The following is an 18,718-nucleotide window of genomic DNA, read 5'->3' as shown; positions in this document are numbered from 1 at the left end:
TGTAGAGCTAAAACATGCCTCACCCAATCCTCTACACCCTACAGCGGTTCTGTGGAAGTTGTGTTGGTGTTCATTGGGATATGAGATGATGTGTGTTCTATCCAGTAATCTTCTGCAGTTTGTTTGTTTAGACATTTGCCCCGGGGGGGGGGCATCCTGTAGATAATGTGTGGGGAGGAGTCATAAAGAAAAAGCGAGGGGAAGGAGAAGGAGAATGGAGTTGTTGCTGAATAAACCTTTAGTTAATTCTACATAAGATTTCCTCATGTGTATGAGGGAAGCAGCTATAAACATGTGGAAAGGTTCTTTGACCCTAGAAAATCTGGAAACTACTTGTTTTGAGAAATGTCCAATAGTTAGGGTCAATGTACAAAGAAGCAAATTATCTGGTCATTTTTTGGTTCTTGGGCTTAATAAGGGCCAGGTCAAGTTGTGTGTAGCTTGTTCACATACTAGTAATACTAGCCACTGCTTCATGAGACACCTATCCATGTGGTAGAGTAGAATCTTTATGCCCACTAGGAATTGTTGGAGTGGGGTGATTGTGTCTAATGGATGTCCATAAAGAACACTAGGCAAGATCCAGGCAAAATTAGTCATGACTAAGCACGATTGAAATAAAAGAGACATTTCAGTCATGACTAATTTAAGTCCCACTAATTTCAATGGGATAGTCATGACTAACAGCCATGACCTTGTCCATTGTCTTTTAGGTCTATCCTGGTGCAAAAATTGTAACTGGGCTGTCATTTTCAGTCTGTTTTCTTGAATGAGTCCATATAGTGTCCCAGAGCTCTGTTGCCCAAGGCTATGACCTTATAGGTTAATTGCTTTGCCATCTGGAAAATATCTCCCAGCTCCAGACAAATGAATAGAAAATGTGAGCAGAACTCTTTTTATAATAAAGGGCACCTATGCCTTTCAGAAACAAACACATGACGCCTGTTATTCCCACAAGATGTTACTATGCTGTTGAACCTTATAGAAAAATATGTTCCTCGAAGAACCTTTAGTAGTATGATAGAATTTCCATTGTCCCCCAAATTCCAATTAGCCGGACTCACTGTAGATTATTTTGTGTTTCCCTGTGTCAAAGTAATGACAAGTAAACACGCTGGGAAAGTATCTGCAATTCTTGCACATTCTGTGACACTGAGAATTGGATGGGTTTTGTTATATATTGTATACTAGTAATTTGAAGCCCATTATAATAACGGGCGCTAGCCCATGTATTTTCCCCCGCCGCTGCCACCTGGCCGCCCGCCCTTCCTCCCACCTGCTTTTTCATCCAACCCCCCCCCCCCATGTTTAAGGGCCAAATCGGGCCATGCACTTACCCCCGCGGCCGCTGCCGCTGACTGCCCGCCCGCCCGCCCTCCCAGCTGCTGAGACCTCTACAGCCCCAGAGAGAGGAGCTCGCATGCAGAGCTCCTCTCTCTTTAAAGCCTCTTTCCGAACTGGCGCTTTGGGCGCAAAGGACGCCTATTGCGTCCTTTGCGTCCATAGCGGCAGTTCGGGCAGAGAATTTGCACAGAGAGGAGCTCTGCTTGCGAGCTCCTCTCTTCTTCACAATATATGGACTTTTATTATCTCCCGACTGACGCGGGCCAATTTCAGTAAGGAGGAATCGGGCAGCTGGGAGGGAGGAAGGGAGGGCAGGCGGGTGGTCGGCGGCTGCGGCGGCAATGGCATGGGCTGTTTTGGCCCATAATTGTGAGGGGGGCGGTTGGCGGCGGCAGCAGTTTTGGGGGGCAATGGATCCGGGAGAGGAGGGCTAGGGCAGCTGGGAGGGCAGGCGGGCGGGCGGTCGCTGGCAATTGTGGGCAACATGGCCGCCCGTATCTGGGCGGCCGTATCTTTTTGGGCCGATCTGGGCATGCGCTCCGCGCATGCCCAGAACGTCCCAAAAAGACACGGGCAGCACGGCCGCACACTGAAGGCTTTTATGGTATAGGATTAAGAAACAATAAGCGGAGCCTCTTCAAGTGCAAATAAGGTCTTCACTCAGATTTTACCATATGGCTGTGCTAATTTTGGGCCTATGAATATAACATGCTTCTAGCAGTGGTTGTCTGCACCAAACACATTTGGAGAAAATACAGTTGTAGTATTATCACTCTAAAAAATGTACCAATTTAAAATGGGGACAATTTTATCCACCAAAAACATAATTTACTACAACTATGTGTGAGGACAGAAAAATGTGTGAGGACAGGAACATAAAACGTAAATTACTACAAAAATCTGTGAGGACTTGGATATCATAACTATATTCTGTGTGAGCAAAGGCTATCCTCTCCTGTCCTCCTTTCTCCCTTCCTCTCGATGGGGATCTTTATGAAGAAGGTGTTATGCTCCTTAAAGCATGGGAAGTGAGCCATGAATCATCTGAAAGGCAAGCTCTATATAGAGGGTACCAGGAGTGGAAGTGGTTGGGGGGAAAGAAAAGGGCTCACTGGCTTGACCCAGTGAATGTTAAAGAATATTTGTCAGAAATAGGGATGTGCACGAACCGAGGTGTGTGCACTGGTTCGGTGTTGAACCGGTTCGGTACTGCAGGGAGGGGAGTGATGAGCGAGATCTCTTAAAAAGAGAAGAGTGTAGGTCCTTACCTGCTCTCTGATGATGCATGCAGCTTCCTGCTGTGGTGGTGCTTGTCCCAAGATCCCGCACACAGTGCTGGTACACATGTGGCATGTGTGGATGCCATATGCGTGCTGACACCACGCGCGGATTCTTGGAATGAGCGCCACCACAGCAGGAAGCTGCATGCAGCGACAGAGAGCAGGTAAGGACCTACTCTTCTCTTTTAAAAAGATCTCGCTCGCCACGCCCCTCCTTGTGGCATCAAACTGGTTTGGACCACATTCAGCACATCTGTAGTCAGAAGACCCATTGCATATTATTTCAAAACATTTTCTTACTACTAAACAGTTACAAAGGAATTCCCTTCAACCTTCTTAAAAGCCTTGCTCTTCATATTGCCTTGTCATATCAACAAAAACATGATGAGCAACCATGTTTCCTCTTCCAAATTGAATAAGGTAGCGCTAAAAACCTCAGAAGAGTGAAGGAAGAGGCAGATCCCAAGCTAGTACTTTACAGTAGTAGTTTATTTTGTGAAGAATGCCCAATGTGTTTCAATTTTTGAATGTTTTACTAGATTTTTTAAAAGGAATAATATCTTTGAAATGTTTAATTCCATTACCTTTGGAGAAATGGAAAGCAGTTTACATTGATACAAGTGAGATGACATACATTTTGTTGATGATATATCTTTTTAGAATTGCTTATCTTTGGTAATCTTTCCAGGTTTCTTAAATGTGGATATTATATGATGTTGCATGAATAAGTATTATTTTGAATTGTTATGCCATATTACAGCATTTGAAGATGAAACAGTAGAGGATACACGGACCAAGGGAACAAAACATATACATAGAATAGTATATACCATGTATAAAGATCTATTCACACACACAACTTACATAAAGAAGAATGAAGAAATAAAGGTTTAAAACAGAAACCTTTATTTCTTCAGTTATTGTGTGTTCCATCTATATATGTCCAATTTATGTATGTTTTATGTAAGTTGTGTGTGTGAATAGATCTTTATACACAATATTACAGCATTTGTCATTCTCTTTGAAGGTCATACATATATGATTCTATATTCATGTCAATATCTATTTTAAAATATTGTAAACCGCTTTGGGTGCCTTTGTCAAGGCAGAAAGGCGGTATAAAAATGTAGTAAATAAATAGTAGTAAATGAATAAAATGTGTTTTGTTTTAGTAATAAGGAAGACCTTTGGTCAAAATGTGCTGGGTATTCTTCACCAAATAAATCACTGCTTTCGAACACCACCTTGAGTCCTGCTTCTTCCTTGGCTTCTTTATGTTTATCCACACACACCCCCCCCGGCCTTTGTCAAGAACTGGAGCCCTCTTCAGACATTACTAGTGCTGTGGGTACTCACGAGGGTTGCCAGGTCCAGATGGTGAAAAAAGACAATATCCATCATCAAAAAAGTGGAAATAGAGGACGCTTTTCACCAAAAAAGTCTCCGCTTTGTATAAAATTTGCATATGCGTATTGGTATTATATATGTATATTATGATAGCAAATGGATAATTTGACAATAAATACAGCTCACCACTGTGAAGCTGATGGCCAGGTGAGCTGTATGTTTGCCAGGAGTGGAGGGCGGCCAGCGGCGGCCCGGATTCTGCCGCAGCAGCGGCCCCCCTAGCCCCACCCCCTGCAGCTGATGTCAGACACCGGGAGCATTTAGCCATGCCCCCAGCATCTGACGTCAGACGTGAGGCGTGGTTTAGCTCCCAAATGGGGCCATGACACCAGCATCAGCCATTAAAGGAATGCTGTGCTGGGATTGGATAGGGCCAGTTGTTCACCGCTTTAAAAGGTGCCTTTTTACTCAGCAGGGGTAGCTGCTAATTGAATACAGTTAGTTAGCTAACCGCTCACTACCACTACCACTGCCGTCACTTCATGAAGGAAGCAAGCTGTACCTGCCAGGCCAACCTATCCGTGCTCCTGCATCACGTGGCTCTGCAACCTGCCACTGAAGCAGAACCTGCCCTTTGGCTTCCTGACTGGATGGATGGTCAGTGGGAAAGGGAAGGAGACAGAGGAGGAGAAGCTGATAGGAGACCAAAGTGTTCTGAACAAAGTGTTCCAGCTGCTCCCCAGAACTTCAGACACCACAACACATGCAAAAAAAAAAAAAAAAAAAGACTGGTCCCCAAAAGAGAATGTATTCCTCCCTTTAAAAAAAAAGTAGTTCGTTTGTCAAAATGGTCATATGTCCTCTAGAAAAGTGCCTAGTTGGCACCATCTCAAGCTCACGCTTATGAGGGCAAAAGCGGAGAGGAAGTCCTGCCACACCACTATCAGTCAACCCCTTGTGCCTGACAAACACGCGTATGTCTGAGGCGGGAGGTGCTGTGAGCGTGTTCAACAGTGATCCTGTGAGCTGCAACCTCAATCAATCGAGGTTGCAGCTCACAGAACTGCTGTTGAAGATGCTTACTGTATGGTGCCTCCCCCTTCAGACAAACAGCTCTGTGCTTTTCGGAGCTGACGGGATCAGCGTTCCCTCTAACAGGGATTCCCAGGTGTTGCTGACTACAACTCTCAGAATTCCCAGCTATAATGGCATTTGCTTGGGGATTCTGGGAGTTGTAGTCAACAATATCTGGGAATCCCTGTTAGAGGGGACACTGGAGGGGATGACTGACAGCTGGGCGGTGGGACTTCCTCCCCACTTTTGCCCTCATAAGTGTGAGCACCTGCAGCGCCCATAACATCTGAAGAGGGCTTAGGTCTCAAATACTAAACTGAAAATGCCCTGTGAGTATGCTTGGGTGGGGGTTGGGTGGGTGGGATGAATTATATTGTTAAATCTAGCAAGGACTTCTCCCATATCATTTGGATAGATCACTTCCATATGGCTGCTGGGAGCATATATACCCTCCCAACCTTTTAATATCCTGTCCTGGTGAAAGGCTACAGGGTTAAGTCTGTCAATACAATAATGAACAAACCCTTGGTGCTTATAGGCAACTACAAGTCAGAACATGGAAAATATGAATCAGCATTGTCTGATCAGGAGCCCACAAACTAGTAGTAATCAAAAGGTAACCATGCTATTTGATGGGTCAGAGGTTCCTGTCTGCTTTCTCCAGATACAGAAGCAATTAGGTTACTGATAGCCAACATTTTAGCAAGTGTGCTGCAAGTCAAATTCAAAATATGAGAGATTGCAACAAAAATGACAAACGTAGCCACCTGTCTTTGGGCAGGCTTGCTCTTAGCGTAGAGAACTGAGGCCCTCCAGAATGAATGCTGGAGGGCCAGGCAAGAGAGCAGGCCTGACCATACCATTGGGGAACTTACAGGCTTTCCACTTGTGGCACCTGTGCATGAGCTAGAGGGGGGGAAATGAGCAAATTCTGAGCAGAAGAGATAAGTTATGGCTATGGATTATTATAAATTAATTCACTCATATTGCAGGGGAAAGCTTTGATATTTACCTCAAAGTCTTCTTTGAGATTGACAGATAACCTACATCATTTAATTGTAGAGGTGGGAAATTCTTATACAACAGAGCATTCCATCCTGTCCTGGCTTTGAGGAATCAGACTGTGATAAGGATACTAAACAAGTTAAACTTGTTCTCCCTCCAGGTGACAGAGAGCTCTCCACAAAGACACAATCTGAGTTAAAGGAAGGTGGCTAACAATTTTTTTTTTTTTTAAAGATCTCAACAGCACAAAAACTCTTGAAAGACATGAAATGTGGGTGCAGGCAACTTGTTCAGCACTCGGGGTCACATTCAAAACATTTATGTGCCAAAGGTAATTTGCATATCACTTGCATGATTATGACAGCCAGCAAACCAGAGCCGGTGGAGGTATTGCACTTTTGCTCTGACTTCTGATGTAATTTTGGCACCATAGATGTAAACAAAAACTTAGACAAACTTGATAGCCTGTCACACGACAAAATGGTTAGAACATTCAGCTAAAGTTAATCATGACTAGGTTCCAATGAAAATAATGGATGGCATGATGAGGAAAATTACTCAAAACAGACTCACTGGAATTAAAAGGACAGGTTAGGCAATACCTATCTTGTCTTTTTAATTTCAATGGGACTCCTTTTAGAAATTTTCCTCAATGAGACTTCTATCGGTTCATATGAGTCTTGGTCACAATTAACTTTAACTGACTTGGCCTGTGACATTTGAGGCCAGTAACCAATGTGTTCTTCAGTTACTTGCCTTCCAGTTTCTTAATTTGACATATATACCACTATCATCTTTTCAAATGTATCTCAGTAACCATCAAAGCTAGAGAGGTATGTATTTAAAATAGCAAATGCTGGCAGTCTGAAGATTTGAACAAGGCCACTAAAAGGTGCCTTAGGAACCACAAGTAGATGCTAAGGTCTACATTTTCTATCCCAGGCACAGAGAAGGTACAGTTGCTTTATAAGAACAGTGTGCGTCCATGTACATACAGAGGTTTTAAAAAACATTTTGCTCTTGTCCACAAGAGTTGCTTCAGAAAAAGGCGGGGTTGGTGTGCTCTATTATACAGCGCTTGCAATGGCGTTTAACAAAGCGCAAGGCTTCCACTGAGATATCGCAGTCCTGCACATTCAGCATCTGCAGGTCAAAACAGTTCGCTGCTACAATCTGCAGGCCTTGTCCAGTGATGCTTTCACATGATTTCAGGCTCAGTCGCTTCAAGTTGAAGCAGTTCAGAGCCAGAAACTCCAAGCCAGCATCTGAGACCAGCGGGCATTTCCCAATATCTAGTGACTTCAGTTTTGTGCAATTTTTGGCAAGGTACTCTACTCCATGGTCCGTGATGCCCTCACAGCCCCGCGCATTGAGGTAGCGCAACTTGCTGCAGTACTTGGTGATGTAACGGATGCCAACATCAGTTATGCGGCCACAGTGGGCAATGCTGAGGTACCGCAGCCGTGACTCTAGCTTTGCGATCTCACGCATGCCGAAATCACTGACAAAGCGGCAGTCGCTCACACTCAGCTCCCTGATGGACGTGCAGTAAATCATCAGGTAGCGGAGGCCTTCATCAGTGATGCGGATACAGCGGCGCAGATAGAGGTGAGTCAACTGAGTGCAGTGGGCAGCAATGGTGTGCAGTCCTTCATCCTCCAGGACAAAGCAGTCGGTCATGTCTAGGTAGCGGATAGAAATCTGTTTACCATGGAAAGGAGACAACTTGATGGAGGCTTCACGGGTTAAACTGATGCAGGTCACTTTGGAACAACCTACATTTGGGGAAAAGTGAAATAGTTAATAGCTCTTTACAAGGACTGTCTATTGCTTATTTAAAAAGAAATGTTTAAGACCTTAGTGATGTGTGACTTTCCATGCTTGCTAGGAATTCTGGTAGGGGGAAGGACCGTGGCGGATAGGGTGGAATTCTGATCGCCCAGCCCTGGGCAGCGAAATACTGCCATGAGTTTGATGGCCTATGCCAGGAATGGCCAATTTGTGGCCTGTGGGCAAAATTCATGCCCCAAAGCATTTTTTGTGTGGTTGCTGGCAGCCCTACCAAATGTGAATCACATGGTAAAAAGTATGCTCACAGTTTCACTTATAAAGAAAATAATGTTTTCACTTTATAGGGAACAGAGAAATCCCATAATCTAATGTTACATCTCTCTTTTGGATTGTCTATGTAACATGCAAATAATATGTACATGAACTGATCTGTAGGTTATGCTACACCTGAGTACGTCTAGATAATTTTGAAGCCTGGACCTTTGGAGGCCCCCCCCCTCCTGCAAGTTAAGTATCATTTGCAAGTTAAACATCATCAAGAACACATAGGTTCTTGAAGGCACAAACCACACCATCCAGGACAGACTACAGATGATTGGGGGGCGGGCAGGGGTGTGGTGGCCCTGGACTTCAGCCCCTAAGTCCAGGGGTAAGAGCACCTCTGCCAGAGTCCTTGTGCTCTATAAATGTAAAGTGTTCACCTCTAGGCGGCCCTGGTTTGATTATGGAGTCTGACCATTTGTGAGGGAACTGATACATCCCCTGGGCCACTATCTGGAAAACAGCATCGCTTCTGAGAATATATGTCTCTCCCACGTAGGGAGGACTAGATGCTGGTTAGGGCCAATGCTGTTACTGATTCATGTTGGTACCTAATAGCTTATGTCTCTATAAATTTGGGTTCTTCCGAGGAAATATGAGGCAGAGGCAATGGGGCCATAGGCTTTGTAGGCTGCAATAATATGCGCCATATGAACTTCACTTTCCATGAGCAAAGCACAACTTTGAACAAGACACTATAGCCTGCAGAGGCGTATCTAGGGAAAATAGCGCCTACGGCAAACACTGAAATTGCGCCCCCTGTCCAAGCATCTGACACCCATCTTTCAGATAACTTTACCATAATATCAGCTGAAAAATACAAGTCAGGCTCGTTAATCTTTTAATCTTTCAAAAACTATTTTAGCAGTGGACTTAGCCAGACCAAAAAATGCTGGAAAACGACAAATTTCAGTATGCTGGGGCTCATGAAATACCCAAATACTATGTGGAGGTGTACTTGGAAAACTAAACAGAAGTGCCTGTCTAATTCTCTACTAAGTATTGTAGCATCACCATTACATAAGTTTTAAAAATAAATGGAGAATTTGACTTTTCCCAGATACTCTGTAAATAATTAAAGGATATGCAGAGTAAACTGTGTCACTGCTTGGAATATACTCTAGTCTTTCAGAAAGACAGTTAAAATGAGAGAAAGAGAGCAAGAAACTCCCAGTGGGCCTTAATATTAAGGATTTCACACTGATTCAAAGACAAATTCACTATTAATAGCCATATTAGCAAGACATCACATTTAACTCACTTATCACAAGAAGCAAAGTAAGAGCAAATGAATACAATCCTAGCTCATAAGCATCAGCTCAGTATTCACAAGCCCTGATTCTTTGTACATAGTGCCAATCTGAATATGTGTACAGTGACTTATATTATATATTATTATTATTTTACCTGTAGCCCCTTCGGGGGGCTTCCTAAAGGCTGGGGGGGTTGCAAAGGTTCATCCTCCCCCCACTGGCCTCTAGGGCCTCGCAGGGACCATTTGAGCATGTGCAGTGGCCATTTTTAAAAATCTTTTTTTTAAAAATGGCCACTGAAAACAAAATGGCCACTGCGCATGCTCAAATGGCCTCTGCAAGGCCTGGCAAGACCTAGGGCCTCACAGAGGCCATTTGAGCATGCATGGTGGCCATTTTGTTTTTGGCAGCCTTTTTAAAAAAAAATTAATTTTACAAAATGGCGCCCCCCTTCAAGTGGCGCCCAGGGCACGTGCCCTGCCTGCCCTACCCCTAGATACGTCCCTGATAGCCTGCAGAAATCCAAGGAGGGTTTCTCAACCAAATACCACCTGTACAGGGAGTCCCCACTCCCCCACAAGAGGGATGGGGATACACCCGTCACATTCTGAAAGCATGATTTTTTTTGGTCTGTGTTTAAAGTATAGTAATATTTTCCTGTGGCTACAACCATTTTCCTTGTCCCAAATAACAAAAAAGTGTATGCAGACTCATAGAAGAATTTTTCCACAGAGGAAATGTAAGGGATTTGAAATGAAAGGAGAAAGTTTTGAGTGAGTTGAAATAACTTGGCCAGCCTGTGAGATAATGACTTGCAGTCAAGCTCATACATATATGAGGCCTGCCCCAAAATGAATGAGTTAGGTAAAAAAGGAATTGTGGAAAAATCCAAATGCTCACTTCTGTGTGATTTTGACATGAAAATGTTATTTCTAGGATGCATTATTAAAAAGAACAAGGAAGGAATCTGAAAATCCAAACAGTGACATAAATTAGGCCTAAGGGAAATATTACATGATAGATATAAAATTTCTAACTATCAAAGTCATACTAATAAAATAAAGCTTTTGTATGTAAGCTCACATGATGCCATATTAAAAAGACATTAGAGAGAGCTAAGGTGGTGGCAAAACTGATCCTAGTGCATGGAGGTTCCTTGGTATAAGATTCTATTGACAAATTATAGTGAAACACTGGCACACATCTGAGAGCAACAGCCCAAGCTTCAATATCATTTGTCACAGCTATTCAAAGCAACCAACTGCATCCCAATCGGAAACGATTATGCTTTTTCCTCCTCCTAGTTGCCTCCCAAATCAGAAGCTTAAAATGCTTGCCTCTTAACTCTTGTTAGTATTTGCCTGCAACTATCTTCTTGCCTTGGGACCATCAAGACAACAGCCACTAAGAACTGTTGGTTTATAGCTTATAGTTTCTGCTGCATATTCTATAATATAGCAATAAATTAGGGTCTGAGCAGGCACCCAGGACCGGTCTGCCAAGCTGCATTAAGTACAACCTGAAACGCATGCAATTTGCAACAACCAGTTCAGAAATTCTCTCCAGCAGAGGGCAGTACTACATCCACCATTTAACACAAAATTCTGAACTGCTGGGAACTAATTCCAGAGGAATGGCTGTGTTCTTCTGTGTAGCAAACACACAACACAGAGTCTTGTAACAACTTAAAGACAAGCACTTTTATTGTGGCATGGGACAAAGTCTCTTAGGGGAACATGGAGATATATGGTGAGAATCCACACCTTGCAGCTGGAAAGGGTGAGGGAAACTTGCCACTGCTGCTTGAACAGTCCTGATCGAACATTTCCTGATATAAGGAAAGCCTCTCTCCCCAAAGTTTCTGTCCATAGACCAATATGAAGTAGTGGTCTCTTCTACTTCTGGATTAGGGAAAGGCCCCCTCCCAACTGTGGTTATCACCAAGATTGACAGGTCTCCTTAAATGTATATATGCCAAGTGAGAATAGAACTTCAAGTAGGCTAGTCCAGTAAAGGTTATGCCATAATAAACTTGTTAGTGTTTAAGGTGATGCAGGTCTCTGCTATTTTTTAATACTTGAAGTAATTTCTAGCTCAGCAGACTATGCTCTTTCTTGTCAAGATGCGTGAAGATTAAAAAAACACATGATCTAACCACAAGGTTATTCGGAGAGATCAACATTAGCTGTGTCAATAAAACTCCATGCAGAAATCCTCCCCCCACCCGCTTTAAGGAAAAGAATGATTTTTTCTTTAAGAGCCCAGAGATAGAAAAGGAGAAAGAAAGAAAGAAAGAAAGAAAGAAAGAAAGAGAGAGAAAGCACTACAGAATGAAAAGGAGCTAATATTGGGATTTAGCATTAAAGGACTTAGAGTATCCAAGTTAAAATTCATATAACTTAACCCAAACACTCAAGCCTATAAGTCTAGGCAACAAGAAGTCAGTTGTTGTTTTTCTATTACCTGACACATCCAAGTGCTCCAGGTTTGGACACAGCGACACCACATCAAAGACTGCTTCATTGGAAATGTTGTAGCAACCGGACACCTCTAACTGCCTCAGTTCTGGACAGCACTGAGCGATGGTGTAGAGTCCTCTGTCTGTGAGCCGCCTGCAGCCACTAACAATTACCGTCTCCAACATGAGACAGACGTTTGGTGTGTCCTGACACAGTCGCCGAGTCAGCACCTTCAGAGCCCTGTCCACATAGATTGTCTCGCCTGTCAGGCGAATAGTCCTCCAAAGACGTGGGTCCCAAGCAAGATTATACCACCGACGGCACACACGGGCACAGCGGCACAGCTGGTTGGTTGGCAAAAAAGAAAAAATCTGGATCATGGATTGGTCAGGCAGCCGATCTATATTAGCTTGTTCCTTCTGAAGCCGGGAGGCAGACCGGATGAGAGGGTGAGTGAGGCGGGTTGGGGGAGGTGAGTGAACCATTGCAATGGTCTCCCCAGTGACTGAAGAGGAAGATGTGGAGGACGCTCTGCCATTCTGGAAGCTGTGTGGATTTGGTGGGCATATTAATGCTGGGCTGGGCGTGCTGAGGGTGCGCATACTCAGGTCGGAATCTGAAAGAAACCAAAGTACTGATGAGAGCACCCTATTGATGGGACCCACATTCTGCAATAGAATGAGGCCCTCCCATCTTCCTTCAGAAGAATGTTGTCTCCTGGGAATCTTAGGTGCATACAAAACTAAATTCTGTACTCATTTGCAGTTGAGACTTTTAAGGGCAAAAGAACATGCATTTTAGTAATAGATTTATACTCAACACCAAGCTTTCATCAAGTTGCCACTTAGAATTACTGTGAACACCGAGTTCACACTGAGAACTGAAAATCCAGTGATATGAAGTTGTTTACCTAGTATGTGCAGTGATTATTGCCAGTCATGGCCTGGATTTTCTTTTAGGCAACTGCTGACAAGTAAATTGCCAAATCTAGTCAATTTGTCTCAGAGAATATTTGGAACTGCAGAGTCTTCCTTCTAATAAGTGGCTAACCTGCAGATAAGGTTACACATGCTTAAGAAGTTTGTGGAACTGTGTGAAGTTGTGGTGCTCCGTGATATTGCACAACCGCTGATGAAGATGTTGAAAGGCATAATCTCATACTACACTGGAGATGGCAACGGTAAACCTCTCCTGTATTCTACCAAAGACAACCACAGAGCTCTGTGCTCACTGTGATTGCCAGGAGTTGACACCGACTTGACGGACCAACTTTACTTTAATATTGTTGAACTAGCACAAGGATGGAGCACAATGACTTTGTACAAAGAAAGGAATCTGAGTGCAACACAAGTCTGGATGTAAGCCAGGATTATTGGTACTTATCCTGTACACAGGTGTGTATTTCTGGTAAACAACTTCATTTGCTGGAATATTCTCACCCACATATGAAGCTACAATATCCTTGCGTGAATTCTCAGATGGCATGGAATTAATGTAGGACAGGAGCGCACTGCAAGTGCTTGTTACACTTACAACTCACAAATTACCTGTTCCTTTGTGAGGAGAGGCTCAAATAACTAAAAGGCATCATTTTATCATCTAAAATTTATCCAAATTACATAAGGGGAGCTCAAGGGAGATATCTTTCCATTATGGAATACTAATAACATTGGGATTACCAATACACTGATTTTCCTATCCAGACCAGGAACTCAGAATAGGAACCAACATTCTTAGTGGCATAGGTATCATTTCAGGCTTACAGTCAAGCGCGCTGAGCTCCTCCCCCTCAAATTATATAAAAGATCATTACCATTGTTATTTTTACTTATTATCACCATAGTGGAAACATAAGGGTCAGCAATTGTTAAAATGCAGTCATATATAGTATGCAAAGTTCTTAATCCTAAATAAATAAACCCCAGCCGCCTGGGGATTTTTTTAATGAAAGGCGGGGTATATATTTAACAATAAATACAATAAAAAACAATAAATAAAGTATGTGGTACTATTTTCCTGACACAGTGGCTGCAGAACAATGTTGAGACCAAATAAGAGATTATTAGCTATAGCTCCGTGCTCTCAACCCATGAAGTGAAAAATCACCATCACTTTTAAAAAGAGAAATAAAGAACAGAAAATTGAGCGAGGCTTCCTCCTAAATCGCTTCATCAGATTTTGGCAAGGAAGCATGGAAATGGCGGGCTCAGTAGTGCTGCTGGTGAGTTGCAGCTTCATGAAAATACAGACCTTTGACCTTGTTGTGACTGAGGCACTGTTTTTCCAGTGTCTCTGATCTGTGTCTTTAAGACTCTGCTGTCTTTTTACAAAGTTGGTGCCCTTTCCCCCTCAATATAATGAAATGGGACAACTGCCACACTACCAGGACAGCTGGACACAGCAATGAAATATTTGATTCTCACAGACACACTGCGTCTCCCTTCCTTGAGTGATCAGGATCAGGAATCTCAGTTAGGCAGCTATGGTTAGTTAGTGTGTATGCGTGTGTGAGAGACAAACTTGTAAGCAATGCTCAGTATGTGGGTAGTATAAGCAAAAATGACAGGATGGGGTTAATTTTGAATGGCGTACAGATGATGTGGTGAATTGTGTTTCAGGGAACCCTGAGATTCTTCAAAGCGTATGAAAGGTTTTTCAATAAGAAGATTACTAATGACTGACAAACTGAAAGGCAGCTTGACCTTGGTTGATCTTCCTCTATGAAGTACAGGACGTCCCAAAGTAACCTGACAGTTTCCTCCTCCTGGATTTTTCAGAACTTTCATTGTTCAAGAAACTGTGATAGGACTTCAGTGGTGATCACTTTTGCCATCAAAGCTCATAAAAACACACATGATGTGGATCTTACAAAACAAACTCCACCATCACTACCATAGCATCACAAGGAAAAATATTTCCCCAAAACCATCTGCCACCCTCACCCATTTTGGCAATCATAATTGGGGCAGAGACACCTAGCTAGCCAAATGAACACATTAAATATATCCCACAGAAAATTCAGGCAAGGTGGCATTTTTAAAAAATACCCAATGGATAGATAAAATCCAAAGGGTAAATTAATCTTCAGTGCTATAGTTGTGTTCACTAGAGTGACAAACAACTTTCTGAGCGAAACAGTATTTCTCTCTCCTCTTCCCCTCTGAACTCAATGAAAGGAAAATGTCAACAGAGAATTTTGTCACTACAATCCAATGGTTCATGCTTAGGTGTCTGCTGAAAAGAATAGCAGCAATATAATGGGTAGCAGATGATACATTAGGCTACTTATCTGTTGGATTTGCTCAGAGGACCAGTCCTCCCGAAGTATAAATGACAACTGAGATAACAGTGGGATTCCTCATGCCAGCACTATACAATGCTGTCAGGAACAAAGGAGGAGAGCTGGTCTTGTGGTAGCAAGCATGACCTGTCCCCTTAGCTAAGCAGGGTCTACCCAGGTTGCATTTGAATGTGAGACCACATGTGAGCACTGTAAGATATTTCCCTTGGGGGATGGAGCCACTCTGGGAAGAACAGAAGGTTCCAAGCTCTCTCCCTGGCTTCTCCAAGATAGGGCTGAGAGAGATTCCCTTCTGCAACCTCGGAGAAGCCGCTGCCAGTCTGTGTAGACAATACTGAGCTAGATGGACCAATGGTCTGACTCGGAATATGGCAGCTTCCTTTGTTCCTATGATCTGCCTATATTTATGACAGAGAATCGGAGAACCTGTGTACTGCTGCTTCATGTGGTAGCCAGCTGAACAGCAGTAGCCTTGTCAGGCATGGAGTTCTCAGGTCCTGCACTGACCTCACCCAGCCAGGCTATTCATTTTATCTTTCCAGGGAATCAAGGATATAAAGGCTTCCTGCCTGAGTTCAGGCTTTGCCTCAGCTTCAAAGTCTCCTTGATCTTAGCTTCTGCTTGGCTTGACCCCTTATTTTGGCTCTAACATTTGGCTTGTCTTTCGCTCCTGGTTTCTGCTTGTCTGCTTGGCTTTTATCCTTGGCTTTGATTCACAGCTTGCCTCTTGGTTCTGGTTTGTCTGCTCAGCTTTGACCCTTAGTTTTGGCACTGACTCCCAGCTTGTTTCCTGACACAAGTTCCTGGTCTGTTCCCTCGCTTCTGGTTCTCTGCTGGGTCCTCCCAGTCCAGACTCTGACGCATCCTATAGTAGCTGCCCATGACCCAGTGCTGACAAACATTCTTTGTCAGGGGACAACCACCAGTTTCCTTGTGATGCTTTCCTAGCTAAAGCACAGGCTAGGAACTTTATATTTTCCTTCTATGTTATTACCTGCTCCAAGGATGAAGAAGGGTAGTCATTTTTCTGGTAAAATGCAGACTAGGCTAAGCATGGGAACCAGGGATTTTGTTGAATCTCATCTCTTGCATGTATTCACTAGCTCTTAGGAAAACCACGACTGACTCATCCTCAGCCTCCATCCCATCAGCAAAGGGGAGATAACATTGCCCTAATTTGTGGAGCTATTGCAGGAATTACTGAGAAAATGTATGTAGAGATCTCTTAACACTTGAGAAGTCCCCTAGCTAAGCAATGGTCAAACAAACAAACAAACAAACAGAAAGAGTGAAAAGGAGGAAAACTGGAGAGAGAATTTCTGATTAGCTTGCCTAGGGAGGAAGAGGTTGCTGGTTTGAATCACCACTGGCATGCTTCCCAGACTATGGAAAACCCTATATCGGGCAGCAGCGATATATGAAAGATGTTGAAAGGAATCATCTCATACTACGCAGGAGATGGCAATGGTAAATCCCTCCTGTATTCTACCAAAGACAACCACATGGCTCTGTGGTCACCAGGAGTCAACATTGACTCGACGGCACAACTTCACTTTACCTTTAATCCAGCAAGAAACCTTGTAGGCATTGATGCCCCATGCCCAAGAAACACACAAAGCTCCCCTTATTCAGTTGAGAGACAGCTTAGTGTACACACAAAGGGACTTGCCCCCTGGAGTAAATGGGGACATTGTCAAAGTTTCTTGTATTGATCATATATGTATATATCTGCAACATTTATGTACAACCACTGCAGAAGTCTTAAAATTCTTTTCTCCAATATGTACTAAGTTCTAGCCGCTAGTTTACAAACAGGAAGAATATTTAATGACAGTGTGGCACCAGTAAATTCTAACTAGAAAGCAATTTAATTCACACATGGCAATTTCAAACCCTTCCCCCACTGCCACCAGATCATATGCTTTGTTCATGCAGTTCACTTAATTGCAACACTTGTTTAAAACCCCCGGAATGTGTGTTTATACTACACTGACCTTAAGAACTCAAAATTGAAAAAGCAGGCCATTATTGTCCCCTATATGATTATCAATGCTTTTGTGCATGATGATTATAATTATAGTGTCCCTCCAACTCTAAGGCTCATTTGTTGACACTGAAACAAGCATGATGTGAGCGGTCGCTGCTTGATGAAGAATGGGTGACTGTGCAGTGATGTAAGCTCTCATCCTCAGTACCAGAGGCAAACATTTTTTGGCCAGAGAGATGAAGATGTGAGATGTGTGTATAAGGTGACACATGGCTGAGTTCTGCACTTAAAAGAACAAAGAACACATCGACACACTTCCAGTACATCCTCCATGAGGCTCCGACCAGTGTATAGCTGCATCAACAGAAGTTTGCAGGGTAGACTCCATGTCTCCCTTCACCTCATTGAGCAATGTGGTTGTAGGGAACAGGAAGAGGAGGAATGGAGGCAGACTGGCTCATAGCAGCACTGGGGGAGGGCTGCTAATCAGTCAGCTGCCTGCTTTATATTGTGTGCTTTGATTTCCCCACCAGGGCATTTTCTAGATTGCACGCTGCCACGTGTCCTATAAGTGCCCCTCCATATTGCCAGTGTTTTGACATCACGCTCGCTGCGCTGTCAGCAGGGTGCCGTCCATATTTCTGATGCCTTGTTTCAAATTGTAATGATGCATTATGGCCCTATAACGTGCTAATCATGTTTCAGGGAAGTAGCTGTATTTTTCCATGGTAGGGAGGCTTGCAATGGAGTGTATGCATTGAAGCATGTTCCAATATGGACTATTCTTTGCCGCTGCCGCTGCCGCTGCCACTGCCGCTGCCGCCACCACCACCACCCATACTTGCTTCCTCTGCCCCCTTGCTGCGGGGAAAGAAACAGGCAGGGAGAAATCTCGGCTTTCCCCTCCTTTCTTCCCCACAGATCCCAAACCCCACACCTCCCTCCTCCTCCACTTGCTTCCAATGTAACTTGAGCTTGTCAACACAGAAGGGGAGGGGAGTGCAGTTGAGCAGATTTCTGAATCCAACCCTTTCTCATGCACTTCTTACTGAAGAGGAAGCCCATTGAACAAAATCATTTACTTCTGTGTAATCCCACTTGCTTACTACAAGGCAAAGGGCAGGGGGAGAGAACTGTCATTTACTAAAAGGGTTAGGGTCATTGAACTGAATCATGATTCATTTACTTCTGTGCAATCCCACAGCCCTCTGCCTTCTCCTTATTTATTTATTTATTTATTTATCTAGAGCTGCACCAGTTCCTGTCTTTCCCCATTACTGGTTCGCCACAGGACTTCCTTTCGCTCCCTTCCCCCAATAAGCAGTTCCCTTGTTTCGTCACTCCAATGGATCTCCTCACGTACCCTACTCCCCCTCTTTTCTTTTTTTAATTCCCCCCTGGGTTTTCTTCTGCAAAACTGGAATGATGCAAGACAAAGTTAGATTTTTGTTTAAATAAAATAAAATAAAAATAATAGATATTGCAATCCCAGGGGATAGATGAGTTGATGAAAAACAACTGGAAAAAAATAAATAAATACAAGGACCTTCAGAGTG

General features: G+C 43.5%; 1 protein-coding gene across 7 annotated transcripts in view; it reads right to left on the bottom strand.

Moving 5' to 3' along the window:
* Nucleotides 1-6,871: 6,871 nt before the first annotated feature.
* FBXL7 (F-box and leucine rich repeat protein 7) overlaps nt 6,872-18,718 on the bottom strand; it is a 206,226-nt gene continuing 194,379 nt past the window's right edge. For all 7 annotated transcript variants that reach the window (XM_053313611.1, XM_053313609.1, XM_053313610.1 and 4 more), the window contains 2 exons: nt 11,879-12,490; nt 6,872-7,825 (listed from right to left, as the gene is read on the bottom strand). In XM_053313611.1, coding sequence (XP_053169586.1) covers nt 7,089-7,825; nt 11,879-12,476 — 1,335 coding nt within the window. In that variant the 5' untranslated portion in view covers nt 12,477-12,490 and the 3' untranslated portion in view covers nt 6,872-7,088. The remainder of the gene's footprint in view (nt 7,826-11,878; nt 12,491-18,718) is intronic.

Source organism: Hemicordylus capensis, chromosome 4, assembly GCF_027244095.1.
Source record: "Hemicordylus capensis ecotype Gifberg chromosome 4, rHemCap1.1.pri, whole genome shotgun sequence".
NCBI lineage: Eukaryota > Metazoa > Chordata > Lepidosauria > Squamata > Cordylidae > Hemicordylus > Hemicordylus capensis.
Note: the sequence above shows the minus strand (reverse complement) of the source record. Positions and strands in the feature narration are given on the sequence as shown.